The sequence below is a fragment of the Cydia strobilella genome, chromosome 14 (genome assembly GCF_947568885.1).
Source record: "Cydia strobilella chromosome 14, ilCydStro3.1, whole genome shotgun sequence".
NCBI lineage: Eukaryota > Metazoa > Arthropoda > Insecta > Lepidoptera > Tortricidae > Cydia > Cydia strobilella.
The window spans coordinates 16,735,120-16,759,797 of NC_086054.1; the positions used below are offsets into that span (position 1 = coordinate 16,735,120).

Consider the following 24,678-nt stretch of genomic DNA (forward strand, 5'->3'; position numbering starts at 1 on the left):
AAACATGTAACTGTGTTGCATTTAGGATAGTGTTTTTAGTGTGAAAACATAGTTTGTGTCAATTACGTCCACTGCAATCTGATACTATGTCATAATATTCTAAATGACACAAAAAAAAATTAGAGTTAAAAAAAATTACTTAGGTCGAATTTAATCGTTTAAATAGGTCCATTAAATAATTTTGTGTCTTATTAAGGCATAGCTTCATAAGATATTTGATGATTTTGTTGTAACAGGCTGTCACCGTTACAAAAGAATATTAAAGATATTAGAGTTTACATCTTATTAATTTGAAATGCGGAATAAATAAGATGTATGAATTTGTGTCACTTGCATCCACTGCATAAACAAATATTACAAAAATATTATTTGCGTTCATACGAAGCTAGCGGGCGGTCTGAATGGGCAACGGAGGCCGTGCAGGGTGGGGCCGCGGCGTGACCTTGCCGTACGCAACGCATGTTTACTTCGCCTGTGCGCCAAATTAACGCAACTTATTCAAAGAAGTTACGCAAACAACACAACAACAAGCAACAAGCAAGCAAAGAATGCGTCGAATTATCTTTTACCTATTTAAAACTTATAGATATTGTACAATGTCACCATTATGCAAAAGAACTGTAAGTACATGTTTGATTTGCGAGCGAGCTGGCAACATTGCGCAGGGAAATCTTAAAAATATCGCGTTTACGTGAACGCCACATATATTTGTGACAGTGATAGGGAAAAGGTACCACTAAAGTAAAATTTGGTTATTAATACCGTGACTTTCTTTCATTCTTTGATAAAAAAAATTGCTATTTATGCAACAAGTGCGGAAATCATCTTTACGCACGTGTATCATACAATGTTTTACTATGCATTGTGCGAGTAAATAAAAAAACATATCATGGCAAATAAGTTTAATTATTAAAAAGAGTGTTTTAAATCGACACGAGTTGCGAATTACCTATTCGAACGTGTATCGTACGTTTTACAGTACATATGGCCCTTTAAACTTTCGACATTTGCACGGTAAGTGCTCTTTTCCGCACTAGTGCGAGAAAGTAGCACCATATGTACTGTAAAAAAAATTGAAAACAAAAAGCACTAGTGCGGAAAAGCAGTACTTTCTGCACGATATGGCTCCGTAGGAAACGCACTTTTCGAGCACATGCATTGTAAAAAAAAATATAGGACTGTATCTCCTAAACCATGCGTCGTAGCGCAAAAATAATAAAATTTTCGTTCCCCTTTATGTAACCCAAAAGTAATACATGAAAAATACAATAATAATAATAATAAATAAAAAGAAACAAAATCTTTATAGGGCTGTATTAGCTGTATCTCCTAAATCGTGCATCGTAGCGTAAAAATAATCAAATTTTCGCTCCCCTTTAAGAAGCCCCTAATTAAGATTTAAAAACGCAAAAAAGAAAAAAAGAGGAAAAAATCTTTATAGGGCTGTATCTCCTAAACCGTGCGTGGTAGCGCAAAAATAACAAAATTTTCGTTCCCCTTTACGGAACCCCCAAAATAATATACAAAAAACACAATGAAAAAAAAAAACAACAAAAAAATCTATAGGGCTGCATCTCCTAAACCGTGCATCGTAGCACAAAAATAATCAAATTTTCGTTCCCCTTTAAGAAACCCTTAATTAAAACTTAAAAAAAAAACCAGGTAAAAAACTTTATAGAGCTATTATAGCTATATATACAGTGTGTAAATCTAATACGGGCATTAAATTAAACCAGATATAGAATTTATCCGTCTAATCATTAATTAAGAAGTTTTTTTAAGTTACACTTAATTATGATCCCGTAATTTTTATTTTTTTCTAATTTACCGAGCAGCAATGTACTGCAAACATTAAGAAACATAAGATGACATGACATTACGAGATACGAGCTTTTTATAGTAACTGCCAATAAGCGTAGACAGTTACTTTAAAAAGCTCGTATCCCGTAACTTGTGTGGTGTATTACATTGCGGGCCGAATTATTTTGTATGGTTAAATTTTTTATTGTATTTCTAAGCAAAATCTATCTCAATATATTTCTTAGGTCCTATGCTAACCACCGTTTAAATGTTCGCCCGTATTAAATTTACACACTGTATAGATATAATATCTCCTAAACTAACTAAAAATAATAATAATAAAAGTTTCGTTCCAACCCATAATTTATATTTAAAAAAAAAAACGCAAAAAATATTTAAAAAAATCATTATAGGGCTGTATCTCTTAAACCATGCGTCGTACCGCAAAAACAATAAAATTTTCGTTCCCCTTTATGCAACCCATAATTAATATTTAAAAAAAAAACGCAAAATTAAAAAAAAAAATCTTTATAGGGCTGTAATCTCCTAAACCATGCGTCGTAGCGTAAAAATAATAAAATTTTCATTCCCTTTATGCAACCCATAATTTATATTAAAAAAAAATGCAAAATTAAAAAAAAAATCATTATAGGGCTGTATCTCTTAAACCATGCGTCGTAGCGCAAAAATAATTAAAAAAACCCCTTTAAGAAACCCGTAATTAATACTTAAAAAAAAAACAAAAAAAAACAGGAAAAAAAACTTTATAGAGCTGTATCTCCTAAACCGTGCGTGGTACCGCAAAAACAATAAAATTTTCGTTCCCAAATGCAACCCATAATTTATATTAAAAAAAACGCAAAATTTAAAAAAAAAAAATCTTTATAGGGCTGTATCTCCTAAACCATGCGTCGTATTTTTATATATATATATGCGTCGTATAATTTCGTTCCCCTTTATGAAGCCCCAAAGTAATATACTAAAAACACAATGAAAAAAAAAGAAAAAAATAACAAAAAACTTTATAGGGCTGTATCTCCTACACCATGCGTCGTAGCGCAAAAATAATTAAATTTTCGTTCCCCTTTATGAAACCCCAAAGTAATATACAAAAAGCACAATGTAAAAAAGAAAAAAAACAATAAAAAAAACTTTATAGGGCTGTATCTCCTCATAGCATTAAGTCCGCCTTTTGTACGATTGTATTTTCTTTTGTGCAATAAAGATTAAATAAATAAATAAAAAATATCTCCTAAACCGTGCGTCGTAGCGCAAAAATAATCAAATTTTCTTTCCTCTTTATTCAACCCTTAATTTATATTTAAAAAAAAAAACGCTTTCACTAAACTGCTGTAACTCGGAAACTTAGAATCCACAAAGGGGACTTTACTAAATTATGACACATATTAAAGCCTGACCAGTAATATATGATCATTGTCAAGAGGGCGCTGTTCATTCTTATGTATAGGGTGACAGTTCAGTATAGTATGAAAAAATATTGTATTTAATGAACATCATCATCAATGTAATTAATGTTGCTTGCCACGCTTAAACATAACAAAAATCACAATAAATTGCGTCTTAAAATAAACTTAAAAAGTCTACTAAAAATCGAAACAAAAGTAATTTTTAAGTCGCTGATGTGACATTCTCAATCAAAAGGTACTTTGTCGTTTACCATAAAGACGAAATTTGATTATATCTTTATACAAATAACCTGTCAGAGAAAGTGGTACCTTTTGATTAGGAACGTCACAATTGTTGGTCAGTATGAGGAGTGCAGCCTACAGTTTATTTTTAATTATATTTATATACCTACTACGGTAAGATTGATAAGACAATGTAATTATGCCTCCGAATGAAATAAATACACTGTATCGCAAAACTAAGTGGCGAGACAGCTCATAATGCCATCTCTTTCACTCTTGGTTGGTCTTAACAAGGGTAAAGGAGATAGTATTAAGATCTCAGTCGCCAGCTGATATTGCGGCAAGTATAATAAGCACCCCACCCGCGTAGGTACCCTTCCCCGCGCACGCCCTTCTTGCTCAATTGAGTTTTATTTTGCCAGATAGTAAAAAAACCGTGGATCAAAATGACCCAAATTATGAATGATGTCTCAATGTGGTATTATAATATTGTAGACGTAAACTTAATAATATGAATTTTTTTTTGTGGCAGATACAGGGTGTTAATTAGAAAAAAAAAATTTTTTAATAAAAGCGGTGGATGAATTTGACACAGATTTGTTTGAATAACATATAACAATGTTCTGTAAAGTACAACACTTCACTTACCGACTCTAATATTTTTTTAGGCGTTTTAGGATCAATATTAGGTATTTATTAAATGCCATTATACCCGTGGATGAAAATGACACAAAATGCGTGTGTACGTCGGAAGCCACTTTGCCTTTACAGGGAAACAAAGAATTTCGTCTCTAATATTTTTTTTACAGAATGCTGATTGAAAAAAGAAATACCTAAATTTCTACCTAAGCAAATACCTAGGATGACACAAAATATTATTTTTAGGTTTAGTATATGGTCTGGAAACTATATATAAAAAATAAGCAACATTAATATTCTTATAACCTCAGAAGTTATTGGTACAGGTCTAACAGTGTAATACTTGAAAGAGTAATACTGCAAAAAAAAGAATAGAAACTGTTGGTTTATTTTTCAAAGCTGCTTGACATGGCTTATTTATAATTATAAATACAAGAACTAACTGATTTAATTACTACAGCAAAAAACAATTACACATAGAATAACAACATTGAACTCTTTCTATTTTGTTTCCTTTTCTAAATTAGAAAATCCGATAGGCGGGTATTTTTCCAAGATGGAAGCCATCGCCGAAGGGTAAAAGGCCATGAATTTGAATCTCTCGCCCATCTTTTCTGGATCTATCAGCATTTCGTAAGCTGCCTTCAACGTCTCTTTTTGTTCGTCAGATTTGGCATGATCTATTAGGACCTGAAAAGAAGATAGGTTGTTGTAAAAAAATCTTTAGATTAAAAGTATTTAAAACAAACAAGTGCGAAACATACTCGCGTTCCAAGGGTTCCGTACATTACACCATTTTTAACAATGTATTTGCTTACGTGAAACGTGAGTGGAATTTCTTTTAAAAAACCGTGGGGGAAACTAAGTAATTAAGTCCGACTCATACTTGACTACTCTTTTCTAATAGGTTTTGGTTTTCCTGTCATCTATAGGTAAAGAACTATTTAGTGTGAGATAAGGGGGGGGGGAGGGGGGGTCATTTTTTGGCTATTTTCTTAAATAACTTTTAAACTATTTAATTTAAAATTACAAAAAAAATGAGATTCTCACAATGAGCTCTTTCATTTGATATGTAACACCCCCAAAAGTGGCCCCCATGTTAAAAATTCATTAATTTGTTTACGTTACATGTCTATCTTTTGGTCACAAAGTTACATTTGTGTACCAAATATAACTTAATTGGAGAAAATAGGCTGCGACAGACGGACAGACAGACGCACGAGTGATCCTATAAGGGTTCCGTTTTGTTCCTTTTGAGGCACGGAACCCTAAAAACAAATTAAAAGGAACAAGTATGAGATAATTTTATCTTTATGATATGAATATGACAAATTCAAGGGGATCAACCTCGATAATAGAAGTTTTGTCTGCTTACATCTGTCTCGCACGAATATGCCAGAATGACAAAGAGTCAAGACTACGAACTAACGAAGTGGTTCTAGCGACTATGCCGGTTATAGCCTAGGATGAGGTCCATAGCCCGAAACTTCTTGAACAATCAGAGGCCTATGCCCATCAATTACTTATAATATAGACTACGTAACAACCGAGGAAAAGGTAGATGGACTGTGTGGAAGATGATAGTAAACGAACGCAAGTGAATGATGAGACGACGGGTGACAGAGGTATGAAAGAAAAAGACATACTGCGCCGACCCCAAGTGAATGGGACAAGGGAAGCGAATGATGATAGTCTACGTAACAAGTTCTCTCCAAGCGTCATGGATGCTACACGGAGCTGAAATCCACATCTGTGTGTCACCTTTAGCTGAAATAAGTCTACGTTTATGAATCAAGCGTACCTTTAGTCTTGCCTCAGCCTGTGTCCGCCTTAAGAACTCTCTCTGGATAACAGGCCCCACGACGAGAGCGTAGTTCTCGTCCCCGGGCGTCATGGAGGCGGCGACGCGGAGCTGCGAGAAATCCACGTCGGCGGTGAGATCACTGGCACCGGGGTTCTCGAGGGGGTTCACTACTTTGTGCTTGTGGAATGCCTGAAAGAAACGTGAACTTATGACAGCCAGAGTTAGCGTTAGTTACCGTATATTGTACCTCCGTCATGTACGGAGCATTAGAGATGTTGACAATTTTTTAGACCTGTTTTCATCTTATAGACGAACAGGTAAATATTGCAAAAAAAAAATATTTATAATTTTTTAATAAAAAATCGACTTTAATTAGTTTAGTGTTTAAATTTCGTCGTACCTATTTTTGTGTCAATTTCCATATTGTCGAATTAGGATTTCCTGTAATTGATGGTTGTGTGTAAAATAAATAAATTAAAAAAAAGACAATGTCGCCGATGCTCCATTTTAAGGCAGTTAGAAAATGACTTATTCATATTCACTGAAATTATTGCTGTTCCCCATTAAGTTTAAACTTACTCTAAAAGTGTCTCCCTTGTCACCCAAATGTCCATAGTCAGCGATCAGCGCCAGCCCTCCATACCCGTCCACGCGCTGCGCCAACTGCCGCGCGATCCCCAGCCCTCTCGCACTAACTTCCAGTTCAGTCCTATCCCCGCCATCTAGCGGGGGCCGGATGAGGTTGTTAACGTTGTTGGTCTCTTTAGCTGATATTCTGTAGTACAGTTTTTCGTTTTCGTCTATGTCTATTAGGAGTTCGCGCCAGCCTTCTTCTGTTTTCTGTAGAAAGAGATGGTAATAAGACAAGCATAGATAATTAATGTCAGATTTCTGCAGATAGTTTAAAAATTTCATATCATTTCTTGAAATTGTAGATGCGTTACTTTATTTTTCCACTCGAACATTTCAGCTTTGCACACATAACTGGGTAAAAAACAATTACTTATAGAGCTATTTTGATACAAGTAGCACTTTTTTTTTTTATTCACTATATACATATACTAAGGAGTATAACATACAGATAAGGTGCGTTGGGGTAAGATTGAAAGAGTTTTTCTTGCAAGATGAAAAGTCGCTTAATGCTTCGGCATACGGACAATTTTTTGTCTTACCCCTCATGAAAAACCTTTTCAATCTTACCCCAACGCACCTTACCAGAAAAACACTTACTTCAAACTTGTAAATTGGCAGCACATCAAAGAACTCATGGGCAATGTACCAAGAAAAGTTGCAAGGTACTTTCTTCAAGTCATTGTACCAGTACACTTTGATCCCACTGGTACTTTCACCCTGTATGAAATGAGTTTTAAATTATAGAGAAATACAAAGCTAAATCAGACATTTTTATTTCATTTTTAAAAGCATTTATCTTTTCCTATACAAACAGACAAACAATAATTTCTTACAATACATTTGAAAATAACTTCCGTTTCTTTATTAATTTTTGACAAGCAGAAACGTCTGCGAACGATGCTATTAAGCTTAGGGGTAATCCATTAATGCGGGGAGGGGGTCAAGAAAATGTGACATGTTGTGACAAGGGGGAGGGGGGAGTCACAAACTTTGTGACGTCACTTTAACTTATTTAAATTATTTTATTCACTGTACAGTTGAATAACAAGTTTTTGGAACGATAATCGTTACTAATCGTTTAATTTTCTTTCCTAATCTGTTTTGAGTTATAAAATTACTAATATTTCTTATGTCAAAAATATTGTGATAAATAAAATATTAATAATACTTAATTCGATTTGGCGATTTCATTAAAAAAATGTGACCGGGGGTTTGCCAAATGTGACAAGGAGGGGGAGGGGTAAAAAAACCTCGAAATTCGTGTGACGTATTTAATGGATGGACCCTTAGAATAAATTTAAAAGTGGAAAAATTACTGCCTTGGGTGAGACTTGAACTCTCTCTTTCTCTTTCTTTCTTTTTCTTTCTTCTCTCTCTTTGGATCGGTACCCCACAATACCATACATACCTCACAATAGTGTGGTGAGTCCACATCACAGCCCTTATGTGAGGCACACAGTCGGTGAGCCTGCACAGTCTGCATGGTGTCTGAAATCTCCACCAGGTGTAAGCTGAGGTCTTTGGGCTTGTAGCCTAGGCGGTGCAGCACCTGAAATGGACAATCACAAAAAAAGGGCTAGTGCACAACCAAGAACCTTACCAAATATCACCAAGGGGGGGGGGGGGGGGTCCAAATGTCAAATCTATATATGTAACATCAAAATATCCATGTCAGATAAACGTCAGTCCATACATTGTGTATGACCATTGGCCGGCTATTTTCGATATTCGATAGAGGGGAATGCCTGTTAATGGCTACTCCGTTTGGTTATATCCTCCTAGGGTTTAATAATACAATCCTGGTCAAAAATTATAGAACTTTTCGGACACTTCCGGTACGAAATTGTGAATTTTGTATAGGAAAATAAAAATAATGTTACCCTCAAAACATCACTCATGAGTGTACCCTTTCCGGGGCCGAGCTCCACAATCTGCAGTGGCTTTCCCGGCCCCATGCCCATCTTCTGCGTCTCCGCATAAAACCAGATCGCAACAATCTCGCCGAAAAGCTGACTGATCTCCGGCGATGTTATAAAATCCCCACTCTCCCCTATCGTCTCTTTCTTCATGTAATAACCTTCCGTGGGATTCGTGATCACTATATGCATGTATTCAGCCACTGATAAAGGACCTTTTAACCGTATTTTTTCCTTAATTATCTCCATTAGCTTGGGGGCTGTGCCGGGAGCAGGCATTTTTAGCGTGCTTGGGTCTGGACGTTTTATAGTTTTGTAAGTGCCTACATGCCTGCACGGAGTGCATGATATGCTAGGTCTTATTAGTTTGTTACATATCCTGAACAAGCTTCGAGTGTTCATCGTTTCGAAACAGGGCTATTATATTTTATAAATTGAACAAATCGAATGAACTTCAGGTTATTTTTCTTTTTTGACAATCAGCTGGCAGTGACATTGATTGCTTTTCTACTATTATTTTTTACTGGCAATAATCTTTGAATATGTAGATGAAACTAAGAGTTATGAGTTATTTACACAACTCAGTTGACTCTCAACTGCTTCTCCAGTGACCCGGATGGGATGACAAACAAAAATAGGCTAACGGAACGTACGCGTGAACGCATTTTTTTAACATGTATTTGTTTTGAACGCACTTTTTTTCTTGCTATCAAGTCAAGTGTCAATGTCATTTTATGCTTTTCTGAGTGCTGCATTGGCTGCAATGTTAAGCGTATTTTTAAATCGATATTTTGTTCAGTTACAGCTATTCAAACGTTATCTAAATGCAGTAAAATAATACAAGTGATCATTAAGTGTTGTAAAAATAACATTGCCGAAAAAGAATAACAAAGTTAACTCGCATTATCCTTAAATGCTTATATTGATAGGTTATGTTTTGATTGCGCACACGTGAATTTAAATTTTAAAAATGTCTGAAGAAGAGGGTAACGTTAACTCTAATACCAAGTACAAGGACGGCGTCAACAGAAACGCCAGGCTGATCGTCCGGAACATATCGTTTAAGGCTACGGAGGAATCTCTGAAGGAACACTTTGCGTCTTATGGATCTGTTGAAGAAGTGAAACTGTTGAAAAAACCCGATGGCAAGCTGGTGGGATGCGGCTTCGTGCACTTTACACATGTGCCTCAAGCTAGTAAAGCTATAGCTGCCACAAATAAGAAGCCTTTTCTTGGTAAGTTTATTTGTTACTGTAAAGTAATGTTAAGTCAATTTAATTCCATCTATTCTTTTAAGCGCTGGCAGTGGTGGGACACTCATCCTTTCGGTCAAACTCGGCTCCGTTCGGCTCAGCATTGCTCTGAACAATTATTAGGGTTGGCACAGCTTGACGTCCCTTTGCTTGCACAACCACAGATAAGATAATGACTTGAATTTTGACAACCCTAAATAGCCGAAAGGGATAGTGCCATACATTAGAAAGACACAGCATGATTCGACCCTGAATAGCTGTCAAACTTCGGGTTTGTAGGAAGTGTCCTTTCTTTATGGTGGCGCTGGTAAAAATCACTTACTTCGTCCCACAAGGTTAACCTATTTCTAGGCCTTGAAATTACCAAATGAGTTGTTAATGTTTTTCTTCCTTTCAGGTAGACCAATCTTTGTTGCGTGGGCTGTTTCAAAAGACAAATACACAGAACAAAATCAGAGCAATCAGAAGGAGCCTATAAAGAGGTTAAACAGTGGAGCATCAGCAGCTGACAGTAAGGATGATGTCCAAGGTATGTAAAACAAGGTTGGATTTACTAGCAAATGTCTATGCAACATAAAAAAAAAATTTAGGATTTAAGGTATCCTTATAGATGCAAAATATATCTATAAGTTGAAATGAGGGGTTTCAAAATTTACTTCTAAATTAAGGGCAACAACACCCACTAGATAAGGCAACCCTTGGTAAAGAAACAAGAAAAAGAAAATCTTTATTAGCACTAAAAGTAGAGAATGCCTTGTAGCATTAAGTCCGCCTTTTGTACATTTGTATTTTCTTTTGTGCAATAAAGATTATATAAATAAATAAAACATAACCTTACAAGTAACGGAAGCACTTGCACTTTAGCTAACGTGGAGATCAGGGCTCATATTTTTTTATAGAAAGTACTCATCATAAGAAATCTCCCCACCAATTCATATGGTGCGAAACCCCATAGTTTTCGAGAAAAAAAATGTTAAAGTTCCCATACAAATTTCCTTCAACACGGCTCTGGCGCATCAGTTGTCAAAACTGATGAATACATTCCCAGCTACGCAGTGTAGGACAAGGACAAGAGGGGCGTAGCGGGCCTACACCTAACCTATCCAGTTTAAAAATAACTATCTTATGGTGTCTGTTTTTTAAATATTATGTAAATTTATGCATGGAGAGCGCCACTAGCACATACTGAGGGCAACTGTACTGCAAAATACAAAAATTAAAATTACGTTTTCTGCCTCTCTATCCCTTGCATATTCGAGTGATAGAGAAGCAAATAACGAAATTTGGATTTTCGCGTTTTGCGATTGGCTCTCCTTGATGCATCAATGTCATAGTGAAAACCTCTCAAAAACTCGTTTAAGGCATAGTGTAAATGTAAATAGCTTTTATTATTGAAGGTTTAAAGCATAGTATGTATAAGTTACTCTATGGTTTACAATAATATAATGTACTAGTGCTGCACTCTGGCGGCAGAACATTGCAGTACCAGAGGGTAAAGGGTAAAGGTTGCAGTAATACCCCGTATTACACAAAATTAAGAGTTGCGCTAAATGGTCCTCACTCAGCTTGGTGTCACAGTATGCTGACAACAACTGATATATTGATGTCAACAGAACATTACAACTGTAAAAAAACATAACAATATTTTTTTTTTGTAACACTTACGGTAGATGTCGCTAGGGTCCCCTAGACCCATATAGTGGGAAGATTTGCTGACTATGGATGAGGTCTTGGTGGCTCAGTTGGCAGAGCGCTGGAGTATCTATCCAGAGGCCGTGAGTTCAAGTCTCACCCAAGGCAGTAATTTTTCCACTTTTAAATTTATTCTAAGCTTAATAGCATCGATCGCAGACGTTTCTGCTTGTTAAAAATTAACATTACAATTGTGTGAAAATTGGTTATTAATTAATAAAAGTTCTATTACTGCTTACAGAAATAAAAGCTGAAGACTCAAAAGCAAAGAAGAATGAACCAAGAATAAACCGCAATGCCCGTCTCATCGTCCGCAACATCTCCTTCAAGGCCACCGAGGAGTCGCTCCGGGAGCACTTTGAGCCCTACGGCACTATTCATGAGGTCAAGCTGCTGAAGAAACCCGACGGGAAGCTGGTGGGGTGTGCGTTTGTGCACTTCAAGAATGTACCTATGGCAAAGAAGGCTCTCCTGAATACTAATATGAAGCCATACTTAGGTAAGTCACAGTAACAACTTTCCCTTTGCACTTTGTAAGTTTGTTTTGTAAAATGTGGAGGAAATATGATCCCGCATGATCATCCCTCACTTTATTGGATGAGTTAGGGCCTCCGCAACGTCGCGGCGGTACAATCCGCCTCACGCGCCCGCGTCAGGCAGCAGCACTCATGTAGGATACTTGGATACTATTATTCGTTAACACCCCCTCGCCCGCTCCTGCACACTCGCGACGCTGCGGAGGCCGTAAACTCATTTCATTTGGAAGAAAAAGGGGTGTTTCACTATATATCACAGAGTTTTTTCCCTGCCATAACAGTATCAAATTGTGAATAAACCTATTTGCAATTTTAAAAAAACCGGCCAAGTGCGAGTCGGACTCGCGCACCGAGGGTTCCGTACATTACATAATTTTAACAATGTATTTTTTATGTGGAACGTGAGAGAAAGGTAAATTGCGGTTTACGATTTATGACGTATTAAAAAAAACTACTTACTAAATCTCGTTCAAACCAATTTTCGGTGGAAGTTTGCTTGGTAATGTACATCATATATTTTTTTCAGTTTTATCATTCTCTTATTTTAGAAGTTCCAGGGTGTCCCCCACACACATTTTATTACTTTGGAAGTGTCTCACGCGCAAACTATTCAGTTTAGAAATTTTTTTTATTAGAAACCTCAATATCATTTTTGAAGACCTATCCATAGATACCCCACACGTATGGGTTTAATGAAAAAAATTTTTTTGAGTTTCAGTTCCAAGTATGGGGAGCCCCCAAAATTTATTGTTTTTTTTTTCTATTTGTGTGTGAAAATCTTAATGCGGTTCACAGAATACATCTACTTACCAAGTTTCAACAGTATAGTTCTTATAGTTTCAGAGAAAAGTGGCTGTGACATACGGACGGACGGACAGACAGACAGACATAACGAATCTATAAGGGTTCCGTTTTTTCCATTTGGCTACGGAACCCTAAAAAAGGTCCAATGTGGTATGTTAGGCAATTAATTTCCTTATAATGCTCAGAATATAAACTGTAATAGATATCAAGATATCATACCCTAAAGAAAAAGTGACCAAGTCCACCGGTGGCCGAGGCGGGAATCGAACCCGATTTTTCAGCTTACGCGGCTAACGTCCTGACCACTAGACCACCCACTTAAAAAAAAACATAAACTAATTTGATTTGTTCCCTAGTTGAATGCTCAGATTACCGTGTTTTTACTAAAATTTCGTAAATCTCTAAATCTAAAATAAAAGTGAGACGTAAATAATGAACGCTCTCTCTCTCTTAATAGACGTAATTAACGCCTATGCACCAAAATTGAGTAAGTTGTTAAAAATCCATTATTGCCATTTCAGGTCGGCCGATCTCCGTAGATTGGGCGGTAGCCAAGGACAAGTACATGCAGTTTGTGGTGAACAAGCAGATCGAGATGGAAGACGAGGTCAAGAAGGAGGAGTCGGACAGTGATGATGATGACAAACCGCCCATCAACATCTCCAATGATGAACTGAAGAAGGAGGTCAAAAGTTAGTTCATATTTAATTTTCAAACAACACATTCAATAGATGCATTACTTATTTTATTTTTATTCATTACATTTCACAGCATAACAGTAATTCAAAGCACTGTGAAACCAACATTTCATTCACATAGTATAAAAGTCAACATTAACATATCACAGAAGAAGGCCGTTCATTCAGCGTCTCGCAGAACCTCAAGCATTCATAATAGACCGCGAGCCAGGCGCAAATTTCGTCAGTCATCGTCTCCCGGGCGAAAACTCGTATAGCGGTTAACGGCTATTTATGATGAACCCTCGTGAACGTCAGCTGCCGCTCCGTTGGTGGGTTGAGGAATGGCAGCCACCGAAACGCGTAACACGGTCTTTCCACCGCGATACAACCGGCTGACGATTTGTTTTATTAACGATAGCATCTAAACTATCATCTGACAAAGTATCAAACAGGAGGCGATGACAAAAACATTTTTATAGACTTTATTTGCTGCCATTCCTCAACCCACCAACGGAGCGGCAGCTGACGTTCACGAGGGTTTATCATACATAGCCGTTAATCACTATACGAGTTTTCGCCCAGGAGGCGATTGGTCATGGAGATCTGTTCCTGGCCCGCGGTCTATAACATACGTCCAACCATTCACTCGCAAACACATAACAGTTTGGTGCTGATTCGAGGAGCGAGTTTATCAGGTGCAAGGCTTCAACAAGCGGTTATGAAGCATTGTTACAATGAGGATAAACACTCAAAGTTTAATGCTTGCCCTTAGAGCTGGTCAAAGACGCCTAGTCTTACTAAGATGGCATATAGTCGAGAAATTCGGACGGGCACCGCCATGGCGGGGTGGCCTAGGGGTTCATGGCGTCAGCAGCGATAGCTAAAGACGCCGGTTCGAATCCGGCCTTCACCACTGGAGGGCTTCGTCACTTTTTCTTTAATATATGACATCTATTACAGTTTTTAATTTATATATAGTAGTGTGACTACTTATTTAACACAAATCAAAATATTTAATAAAATAATTTGATTTGTTCCCAAACTTGTTTAATACAATCGTTTAACTAAAAAAACATGTCTTGTCAAATCCAAATAACATAATCTTTTGTTAGCTTTCAAGAAAGTTGGCAAGGCAACACTCAAATGTATTTATTACATGAAAAACATAAACATAAAAAACATAAAACATAAACATAATTTATTCAAAACATTACATTCATACAAAACAAAGACTTACAAAATAGTGACGTTTTACATGTGCCTGAACTAGGCTACCCTGTGTTTCAGGCGAGAAATATGACAAACATTGTTAATGGAAATTAATTTTCACTTACAAATACACAGCAATAATACTATAATTTTGCAATTTAATACATACATCATCATACTATAATAATTGAATACTTATCATATTTATCCTATTATAAATCATTTCACAACTAATAGTAGATTCTCTGTGTCTTCGTACGTCAAATTTTGCAGGGCTTTTCGGAGCTTTTCCTTACACTTGGTTTAGATGAGTGTATATAAATCTAAGCTTGCGTTACGCCTTTTGTATAGAAAAAGAAAAGAATGTAGATTATAAACAAGTTTGGGAACAAATCAAATTATTTATTAAATATTTTGATGTTTTTTTTTTTTTTTAAGTAGTCACACTACTATATATAAATTAAAAACTGTAATAGATGTCATATATTAAAGAAAAAGTGACGAAGCCCTCCAGTGGTGAAGGCCGGATTCGAACCGGCGTCTTTAGCTATCGCTGCTAACGCCATGAACCCCTAGGCGGCTAGGTGGCGGGGTGGATAGCTAAAGACGCCGGTTCGAATCCGGCCTTCACCACTGGAGGGCTTCGTCACTTTTTCTTTAATATATGACATCTATTACAGTTTTTAATGTAGATTATAATTTATAAGTGCTCACATCACACAATCTAGGCTGAATAAAAACGATACCTCACTTGATATCGATTTAGATTTTTTTCTTTCTCTCTTTTCCAGGCGAGTCTGGCGAAGATTCCGCGGAGTCTGATAATGAAAAGGATTCAGAAGCAGATAATGACAGTGATGAAAAAGAAGAAGATGAAGGCGAGGAGGATGATGATGAGGATGCCGAGGATGACGAGATGGATAATCAGAGTGAGACCAGTACTATAGCTGAAAGGAAACGGTAAGTTACTGCCAAAATCAATCACAAATTCAAAAGAAAAAGTGACCAAAGCTCTCGGCGCCCGAGGCTGGAAGCGAACCAGCATTCTCTGCAAAGGCGGCAGATGCTTAAAGCCGCTCTGCCTACCGGGTCACAGCGGAATGGGTCGAATTTTTCCCTCGTCATTTACAATTTCTTAAGAGTCCCCAGCAAGCTCGGGCGAATTTCATTTTCCCATACAAACGGAGTTTCGTTGTCATTTTAAAACTACGTATATAAAACTCCAGTTTATAAAACAAACAAAATAGAGCAAAACCAAGTTTAGTATGAAAAACCTAAATTCGCTGTATTTTTTTAGCTAGTATCTGAAGCTACATAAACTTATTATAGGACTAGTATATCTAGTACCTTATCCTATTGGAAGTACAAAGTTTCAGAACAATCTAGCTAGTCGTTTTAAAATGAGAGCGGAACTACGTTTGTATGGAGGACCGAGCTGGCTGCAGACTCTTAAGGGCTTATGTCGCCCTCTGGCGCCATCTATCCATGGCGTCTGGTTTAATTTATTTTCATTAAAATAATTTAATTTGTGTCTCATAGTAGTAATAGTATTTTGAACATATTTAAAAATTAATAAAAACTCATTACAGGAGGTGGATATTCAGTGACGTCTCAAAATGCGTTGTCATACTAACTTCATACCAATTCATAGTAACAAATCGTTTTGACATGTCATGTTCTCTGATATTCATTTAGTATCTTCAAAGATAGATATAACTCCGTAATAGATGGATAGTCTAAGAAAAAAACGTGCCTCGAAAATCACGAAAATTTGATTCTCGATCAGATGGCGCCACTAGTTTTGGCCTACACTCGTATAGAGGGCGTTGACTGTTTCGTTTGTAATTTATAATTTTAACGCATACCAGTGAAAGAACATGGGTCAAAATCATATAAAAATAATTAATGCAAATAAAAAAATCATTTATCCATATTTAAATACATTTTATCGTATTTTTTATAAATATTTGGTTTTTAGTTTTAAAGTGTGTCGACAGATGGCAGTGAATTTACTGGGGTTACAAAATTTACTATGACAGTACCGCTCTAGTATAAGTTACTCTATGGTATCTTAAAACATTTCCAGAATACAACTTAATGACGCCGAGGACGGGCGCACGGTGTTCATAACGAACATCCCGTTCAGCGTGGACAACCACCAGCTACGAGCGTTCGTGGAGAACACGGGACCCGTGCTATACGCACTAGTCTGTGTGGACAAGTTGACTGAGCACTCTAAAGGCTCTGGCTTCGTCAAGTTTGAGGTAATTTCGTACTACTTATACGTATAAGTTACTTACTTACTTACTGCTGTGAAGCGACGACCCGAAGTGGATCTTGGCGTCCGACACCAAAGACCGCCATGCTACTATGTACAAAGCCGTTTCTTGTCTGTATACGTATTCTTCTTCCTCGGTCCCTCATTGCTGAGGATCGCGATCATGTATGCTCCGTCTCCATAGTGTGCGGTCATAAGCCACATGAGTCACGCACTGCATGTTGCCGCCAACCACCCTCTTCACACCATCAGACCATCTCGTGGGTGCTTTTCCTCGCCCGCGCTTGCCATCCATTTGACCCAAGATAATCTGCCTTTCTAGGTCATGCTTCTTAGACCGTACGTATACAGGGTGGCTAAAAAATAAGTGCATTCACGTGGGCAGGGAGGTTTTGGGATTATACTGAGCAACTTTTACTATGAGACTAACCACTAAATCACGAAAAAAATTTTACCCTCCCATAGAAAATGGACCAGCCAAAATGTATGAAACAGCCAATTTTTTTTTCGCAATTCGGGGTTGGTCCCATAGTAAAAGTTGCTCAGTATAAGATTTATAATGATTCGTATTGCCAAACAGCGATCTCCTCCAGATACTTATTTCACAAATGTTGACAACTGGTCTTATAATTAAAAATATAATACCTGAAGAATTTAAATACTCATAGCATGCTTGCAGACGTCGGTGAAAAATCCCAAAAAAACGGCCAAGTGCGAGTCGGATCGCGCACGAAGGGTTCCGTACAATTACGCAAAAAACGGCAAAAAAAAAACGTTTGTTGTATGGGAGGTCCACTTAAATATTTATTTTATTCTGTTTTTAGTATTTGTTGTTATAGCGGCAACAGAAATACATCATCTGTGAAAATTTCAACTGTCTAGCTATCACGGTTCAAGAGATACAGCCTGGTGACAGACGAACAGACAGACGGCGGAGTCTTATTTTTACCCGTTGGGTACGGTACCCTAAAAACGTGTAGTTTTAGTTAACGAGCACTTAATTTTAACCTAACTTACCTTAGAAGCTAATCTCGCTCGAAATTAAGTTCGCCTTTTGTACAGTCAAGTGTAAAAATATGGATGCACTTGGGTGTAAAAATATGGATTTTATGTCAGCAAATTAAGAACATATTTTTGAGTAAGTTATAAGTATGCACCCATATTTTTACACTTGAATGTACATTCAATTATTCTTTTGTGCAATAAAGTTTAAATAAATAAAATAAATCTCAGAGCTGGTCTCACCATAATAAATAAATATCCGGAAATGTATTAAAATTTGTAAAATAAAACTAATAATATGTAACTATGTACAAATTATACAAGGGATGTAATCACGCCACAATTTTTGTATATCTAAATTAGTTACAACATTTGTCACAAGATGGCGCTGGCGTCGAGATAGATCTCGCTATCGTTAGTGCGCCGTAGTTTCATGACCCGCCCTCCATACTGTCGGAACTCTAACTTTGCGCAGAGGCAATATCGTAACCAATGAGGTTTATCCGAGGTGCGATTATTGCTAGTTGAAAACTTTACCAATACCCCGCCGTGTGGACGTGAAATACCGTCCGCTATGGCAATTTTTGAATGGCCGTAAAGGCCTCAAAATCACTAAAAATTAGGCTTGTGCCTGCTCGGTCAAACCAAAGATATAACTCCGTAATAGATAGATTCTAAGGAAATAACGTGCCTCGAAAATCACGAAAATTTGATTCTCGATCAGATGGCGCCACTACCTTTGGCCTACTCTCGTATAGAGGGCGTTGGCGGTTTGGTTTGTAACGCATATCAGTGAAAGAACATGGGTCAAAATCATATAAAAATAATCAATGCAAATAAAAAAAGTATTTATCCATATTTAAATACATTTTATCGTATTTCTATAAATCTTCATTTTTAGTTTTAAAGTGTGTCGATAGATGGCAGTGAATTTAAAGTGGTTACAAAATTTACTATGACAGTACCGCTCTATCTTATTATATAACATTGTCCATTATTGTTGTAGAAAGAAGAGGACGCCAAGACGTTTCTCGCTCTCTCGGGCGCCGGGCTCCGGCTGGAGGGGCAGGCGCTGCAGCCCCGCCCGGCGCTCCGGCGCGAGAGTTTACAGAAAGCCTCCAAACAGCCCAAGGATAACCGTAACCTTTACTTAGTTAAAGAAGGAGGTAAACTTATTTAGATTTCTATCTATTGTGCGAATGTATTAATTTAAAACTTCTTTTAATCCCCGAACATTTATATAAACTAATATCGAGTAGTTTAGTGTTGTTTACCACTATCTCAATTGACATTTTGCTGGGACGTCAGTCTTCCGTGACCGTGACTAGTGCAACCTAGCTGAAATGTCATATATCATTTAATATTTACCAGTCGCTTTTCGGTGAAGGAAAACATCGTGAGGAAACCGGACTAATCCCAATCAGGCCTAGTTTACCCTCCGGGTTGGAAGGTCAGATGGCAGTCGCTTTCGTAAAAACTAGTGCCTACGCCAATTCTTGGGATCAGTTGGGGTCCCCCAGGCTCCCATGAGCCGTGGCAAAATGCCGGGACAACGCGAGGAAGATGATGTTGTTCGTACATGTGGTATGATCGTCATGAATAAATATCTTTTATCTTTATCTTATCTTTTGTCTGTTTTTCCAGTGATCGTGGCGGGCACTCGGGCGGCGGTGGGCGTGTCCGCGTCCGACATGTCCAAGCGACTCGCGCTCGAGCGCAGCAAAACACAGATGCTCAAGAACCTGAACAGGTACAGTTGACCAAATATAGAGTGAGCCGATCTTATATTGATTTAAACACGATTTTCACTTAAATGTTAATTTTTTCCTTTTTTATTGTGGGACATACCACACCAATCCAAGGATGTGGGTTCGAGTCCCACGTTGACCAGAGTTGATCATCGTTGATTTTTTCATTGTGATTGACATCTGTATATACGATTTATAGACGATTTTCATTCATAATTTCAACCTACACGGGACTTAATCGCGTAAAAAACTTACGTTTCTTTATGGCCTGACGTTTCGAACGTGGCGTTACGTTCGTGGTCACAGGCAGACTGGCGAGGAATTGTATCAACATCTTGCCGCGCGGGTTTTGCGAACTACCCGCACTTGATCTTGATTATTAACTTGTACGCTAGGGTTATCACTTTCTTGTTCAAACTTGTTCGAGAGATCGGTTCACTTTATGTTTCGTTAACCTTAAACGTGACATTTTCAACCAAAAGGTACCACATTATCGCTTGTCGATAAGGTTGATTTCTAATTGAAGCTATATGGAAATAGCGCCTTACTGACAAGCGACAATAAGTACCCTTTTGGTTGAAAATGGCACAAATACTTACATTTACTTAGGCCCACCTGCACCTTCCACTAACCCGGGGTTAACCGATTAAACCTGGACGGACCATGGTTACCAGTACAATTTTACACCTGGTTGATGGTTTAATTGGTTAACTCTAGGTTAGTGGAATGGTGCACATGACGCTTAGTGTCCCGGCGTCACAAATATTGCAACTACTAGCGCCATCTGTTGAAAAAAGTTGTCACTTCACGCGCAAAGTGAAAGGGTCCGTACCTCAAAAGGAAAAAACGGAATCCTTATAGGATCACTTTGTTATCCGTCCGTCTGTCTGTCAATACCCTTTATCTCGGGAACGCGTTGAGGTATCGAGTTGAATAAATTTAAACCATATACTCAAATCTTCGATCCCTTGAAGCAGTGAGAAAATCAAACTTCAAAGTTAACGTGAAAAAAAGATACGGCCGTTTATGCGCAAGAAACTTATATTTCGACACTCTCAAGGGAATCAAAATTGATAGGGTTCTTCCCGTTAACCTAGAACTATGAAATTTGGGCAGTAATTATTAACTAACATCAAAGACCCTAAAATGTAACTCCGTATAAGATGAATACAGTCTAAGGAAAAAATGTGCCTCGGAAAAAAAATTATTCTGGCATAAATGGCGCTACCACCAATACCAACCTTTGGTCTATTCTCGGCTAGATGGCGTTGACGGTTTCGTTTGTTATTTAACAATTTTAACACATACAAGTGAAAGAACATGGGTCAAAATCATATAAAAATAATAAATATGAATAAAAAATCATGTATATTATATATATATATATTTTTTTTGTATTTTTATACATTTTCATTTGTAGTTTTAATCGTGTGTCGATAGATGGCAGTAAATTTACTGCGGCTACAAAATTTACTATGACAGTAACCCTATATCCTATATATTCTCTTTGCTAACATCACATATAATGTTAAATGTTAATTAACAATAAATAAAGCTTTTACAGTCAAAATTAAACTACAATTAACAAAACTAAAACTACCATGAAACTAAAAATCTAAATCTAAAATGGGCCCCAGTGGCATGGTGCCGAGGATGCTGGCAACATTTCCTCACTGGATCGCTATGCTCAAGCGTTGGGCGAGGAAGCTGCCAGCTCTCTTATTCCCGGTCCCATCCACCAGCCGTTTCGCCAATAAGTGTAATATCACATTAAGTGTAACCTGAAATATTCCAGATTCGTATCCCGCTACCGTCTAGTGGTATCCAACCTCCCCGTCAACACGGACGACAATCGTCTCCGACGTATATGTGCGTCCGCGGCAGGACGCCACGCCGTCGTCACGGAGTGCCGCGTCATGCGCGACCTCAGGGCGCTAGTGGGCACCGACGGGAAGCATCCGTGAGTTTATATTGGTTTGGTTTTACTTCTATTCCATTAGTAAAATCTTTATTCTATAGAATTACAAAATCCACAATAGGGTACTTCACTACTAGTCAATTCAGTTTCTTTTCTAACTGTCAAAACGATTTTGCTACTATGGAATTTATATGAAACACTAGCATGTGACGTCACAATCAAATTACCTACTCTTTATAGTTTTATATTAGTTTTAAAATAGAAATTGTGTCTAAAAATAACTGCTCTACGTTTCTCTATTAATCTTCTGGTTCTTTATTTCATGCATGGTGTAAAATAATTTTATTTTGAATACAGTCAAATACCCTATTTACCAGAGGGGTTCCGTACTAGGCACGGTCGTATCGCGGTGAACCAGTTACAATTCGAGTATCAGAATTTAGTTACAAACACAAAGTAATTTGTCTTATGATAAAAATTAACTAAGTACCTAACAAAATAAAGTCATACAGTTTGGCACCTAAAACTAAATAATACCTTATAAAAACCGGCCAAGTGCGAGTCGGACTCGCGTTTCAAGACTTTGGTACATTACACTATTTTTAACAATGTATTTTTTTTTATGTGAAACGTGAGTGAAATGTCTTTAAAAGTAGTCCGTAGGGGTCGGATCAAAAACTATGTAATTAAGTCCGACTCACGCTTGACTGCACATTTCTAATAGGTTTTCCTGTCTCATCTATAGCTAAAGAACTATTTTTGTATATTTTTTTCAAAAGTTTAGACTTAGTAGTTTCGGAGATAAGGGGGGGGGGGGTGGGTGGTCATTTTTGTGTATTTTTTTAAATAAATTATAAACAATTTATTATAAAATTACAAAAAAAAATATATTTGGTATTTTTAAAATAAGGTCTTTCATTTGATATGTAAACACTATATTTGTATGAAAAACTGGGGACACTTTTTCTCTGTCCCATAGTACTCGTGATTCTGAGTCAAAATAACCCAAAAGCTGATGGTTTTTCGAAAAAAAAGTAAATGGTACCATTTTTCTGAAAATATATTGTGTCCCCTCAGGTCGAAGGGCTACGGGTTCGTGATGTTCACGCGGCACGAGGACGCGCTCGCCTGCCTGCGGACACTCAACAACAACCCCGACATATTCGACAACAATAACGTATGTATACTGTACCAAAGAGGATATAATAATGATAGAGCGGTACTGTCATAGTAGATTTTGTAACCACAGTAAATTCACTGCCATCTATCGACACACTTTAAAACTAAAAATGAAGATTTATAAAAATACGATAAAATGTATTTAAATATGGATAAACGGTTTTTTTATTTGCATTAATTATTTTTATGATTTTGACCCATGTTCTTTCACTGATATGCGTTAAAATTGTTAAATAACAAACGAAACCGTCAACGCCCTGTATACGAGAGTAGGCCAAAGGTAGTAGCGACATCTAATCGAGAATCAAATTTTCGTCATTTTCGACATTTTCGAGACACGTTTTTTCCTTAGACTGTATCCATCTATTACGGAGTTATATCTATCTTTGAGTGTACTGTACGTGCAACGAGCTATATAGACTACTAGCGACATCTGTTGTCACACGTTGGATAACAATAACACAACAAAATACCAGGGGTGCGAAACTCCTCGGTTCGGGCAAACTCGGCTCCCTTCGGCTCAGCATTCCTCCGAGCAATTATTAGGGTTGGCACAACTTGACGTCCCTTTGCGTTCACGACCACAGATAAGATAATGACTTGAATTTTGATAACCCTAAATAGCCGAAAGGGATAGTGCCATATATTAGAAAGGGATAGCGTGATTCGACCCTCAACCGCTGAAAAACTTCTGTTGTGTAGGAAGTTTCCTTTCTGTACGGTAGTGCTATTATTCATTCTTGGTATTACTGCAATGTTCTGCCGCCAGTGCAGCACTCCACAGATAACAAAATATGAAATTGATACAATCTGAGGGTCTATCGCTAAACAAGATAATCGAAATTTCGTTATCTAACATCTCTGTCACTCTGAAATTTCGGACTCGCGTTTCCTCTTGTAGGTCCTCTGTAAACAAACCGCCTTGATGCATCAGTGTCATATTTTATTATCTCTGAAAACTTGTCAAAAACCTGTTAAAGGTACGGTATGTCTAAGTTACTCTATGGTTTACTAAAAAGGCTAGTGCTGCACTCTGGTGGCAGAACATTGCAGTAATATCCCATATACGGTCGCGTGAACATATTTTTGGAACGTTACTATGTAAAGATGTTGAACTCGACCATACACAGACCTCCATTGTTTAGTATTTATTTTGTAATGATATTTACGTTTTACATTTTCAGAGACCAATAGTATCATTCTCAATCGAAGACCGAACAGCCCTGAACGCTAGAAAGAAGCGGCTCGAGAAATCCATCGCCAACAATCCTTTAGCCAACAAGGAGGAACAAAACAAAAAGAAAAACAGGAAACGGAAACACCCTTCACAACCAGACGAGAGCTATATGAAGAAAGGACGATTCGAGAAAAAACCTGGCAAAAGTGATAATCAAAATGAGCCTAAACAAAATGGTTTTAACAAACGGGGAAAACAAAATCAAAATGAACCAGGCAAGTTCGTTAGAAAACCACGAGACGAAGAAACAGAATACTCAGGTTTAACAGCGAAAGAGGGCGCGCAGCACAAAATGAGGAGTTTCCATAAACTAAGGACTCAAGCAGACATTCATAGAGAACAGGTCAAGATGGAGAAGAAGAAGGGAGGGAAGTCTTGGAAGTTAAAAGCGGCGAAAGAGAGGGTTAAACAGCCGAAACAGAAGATTAATAAGAGCCCGAATAAGAAGAGGAGGCGCCCGAATAGGAACGCTAATAATATTAGATGAGCTGAATAAATTATGTTATGTATTATACGTTTATTTTATTAACCTTTAAAAGGTAACCGAGACACTATCCCCTTTGAACGCCAAGAACACTTAGAGGCGTCGTAGGACGTGCCCGTGGCGCCAAGAACGCTTGTAAGTGCTATGGCGACAGTAATAACATATACTAATCTATGCTATGGCGTACGTTGTCAAATAGGGCATTTTCTGTGAAAAG

At 37.4% G+C, this 24,678-nt stretch overlaps 2 protein-coding genes and 1 non-coding gene across 4 annotated transcripts in view; 2 read left to right on the forward strand and 1 right to left on the reverse strand.

Annotated features, from left to right (window-relative positions):
- Positions 1-4,522: 4,522 nt before the first annotated feature.
- LOC134747325 (protein arginine methyltransferase NDUFAF7 homolog, mitochondrial) lies at positions 4,523-8,929 on the reverse strand. The gene is made up of 6 exons (XM_063681961.1): positions 8,406-8,929; positions 7,934-8,074; positions 7,123-7,242; positions 6,472-6,732; positions 5,890-6,081; positions 4,523-4,778 (listed from the first exon to the last, which is right to left on the reverse strand). Exons 1-6 carry the CDS (start codon positions 8,841-8,843, stop codon positions 4,590-4,592), a joined length of 1,341 nt encoding a protein of 446 aa, XP_063538031.1. The 5' UTR covers positions 8,844-8,929; the 3' UTR covers positions 4,523-4,589.
- A 242-nt stretch (positions 8,930-9,171) lies between these two features.
- LOC134747320 (RNA-binding protein 28) overlaps positions 9,172-24,678 on the forward strand; it is a 384,741-nt gene continuing 369,234 nt past the window's right edge. Inside the window, exons 1-11 of one of the 2 annotated variants that reach the window (XM_063681955.1) lie at positions 9,172-9,676; positions 10,092-10,223; positions 11,628-11,885; positions 13,248-13,418; positions 15,407-15,575; positions 16,702-16,879; positions 18,902-19,061; positions 19,540-19,645; positions 21,439-21,603; positions 22,639-22,738; positions 23,925-24,483. In XM_063681955.1, the coding sequence (XP_063538025.1) occupies positions 9,412-9,676; positions 10,092-10,223; positions 11,628-11,885; positions 13,248-13,418; positions 15,407-15,575; positions 16,702-16,879; positions 18,902-19,061; positions 19,540-19,645; positions 21,439-21,603; positions 22,639-22,738; positions 23,925-24,464 (2,244 nt within the window). In that variant the 5' untranslated portion in view covers positions 9,172-9,411 and the 3' untranslated portion in view covers positions 24,465-24,483. Of the gene's footprint in view, positions 9,677-10,091; positions 10,224-11,627; positions 11,886-13,247; positions 13,419-15,406; positions 15,576-16,701; positions 16,880-18,901; positions 19,062-19,539; positions 19,646-21,438; positions 21,604-22,638; positions 22,739-23,924; positions 24,490-24,678 lie in introns of those variants that run through there. The other variant, XM_063681954.1, reaches the window with a different exon arrangement.
- LOC134747506 (U4 spliceosomal RNA) lies at positions 18,359-18,497 on the forward strand. The gene has a single exon (XR_010128341.1). It is a non-coding gene; the product is annotated as a U4 spliceosomal RNA (small nuclear RNA).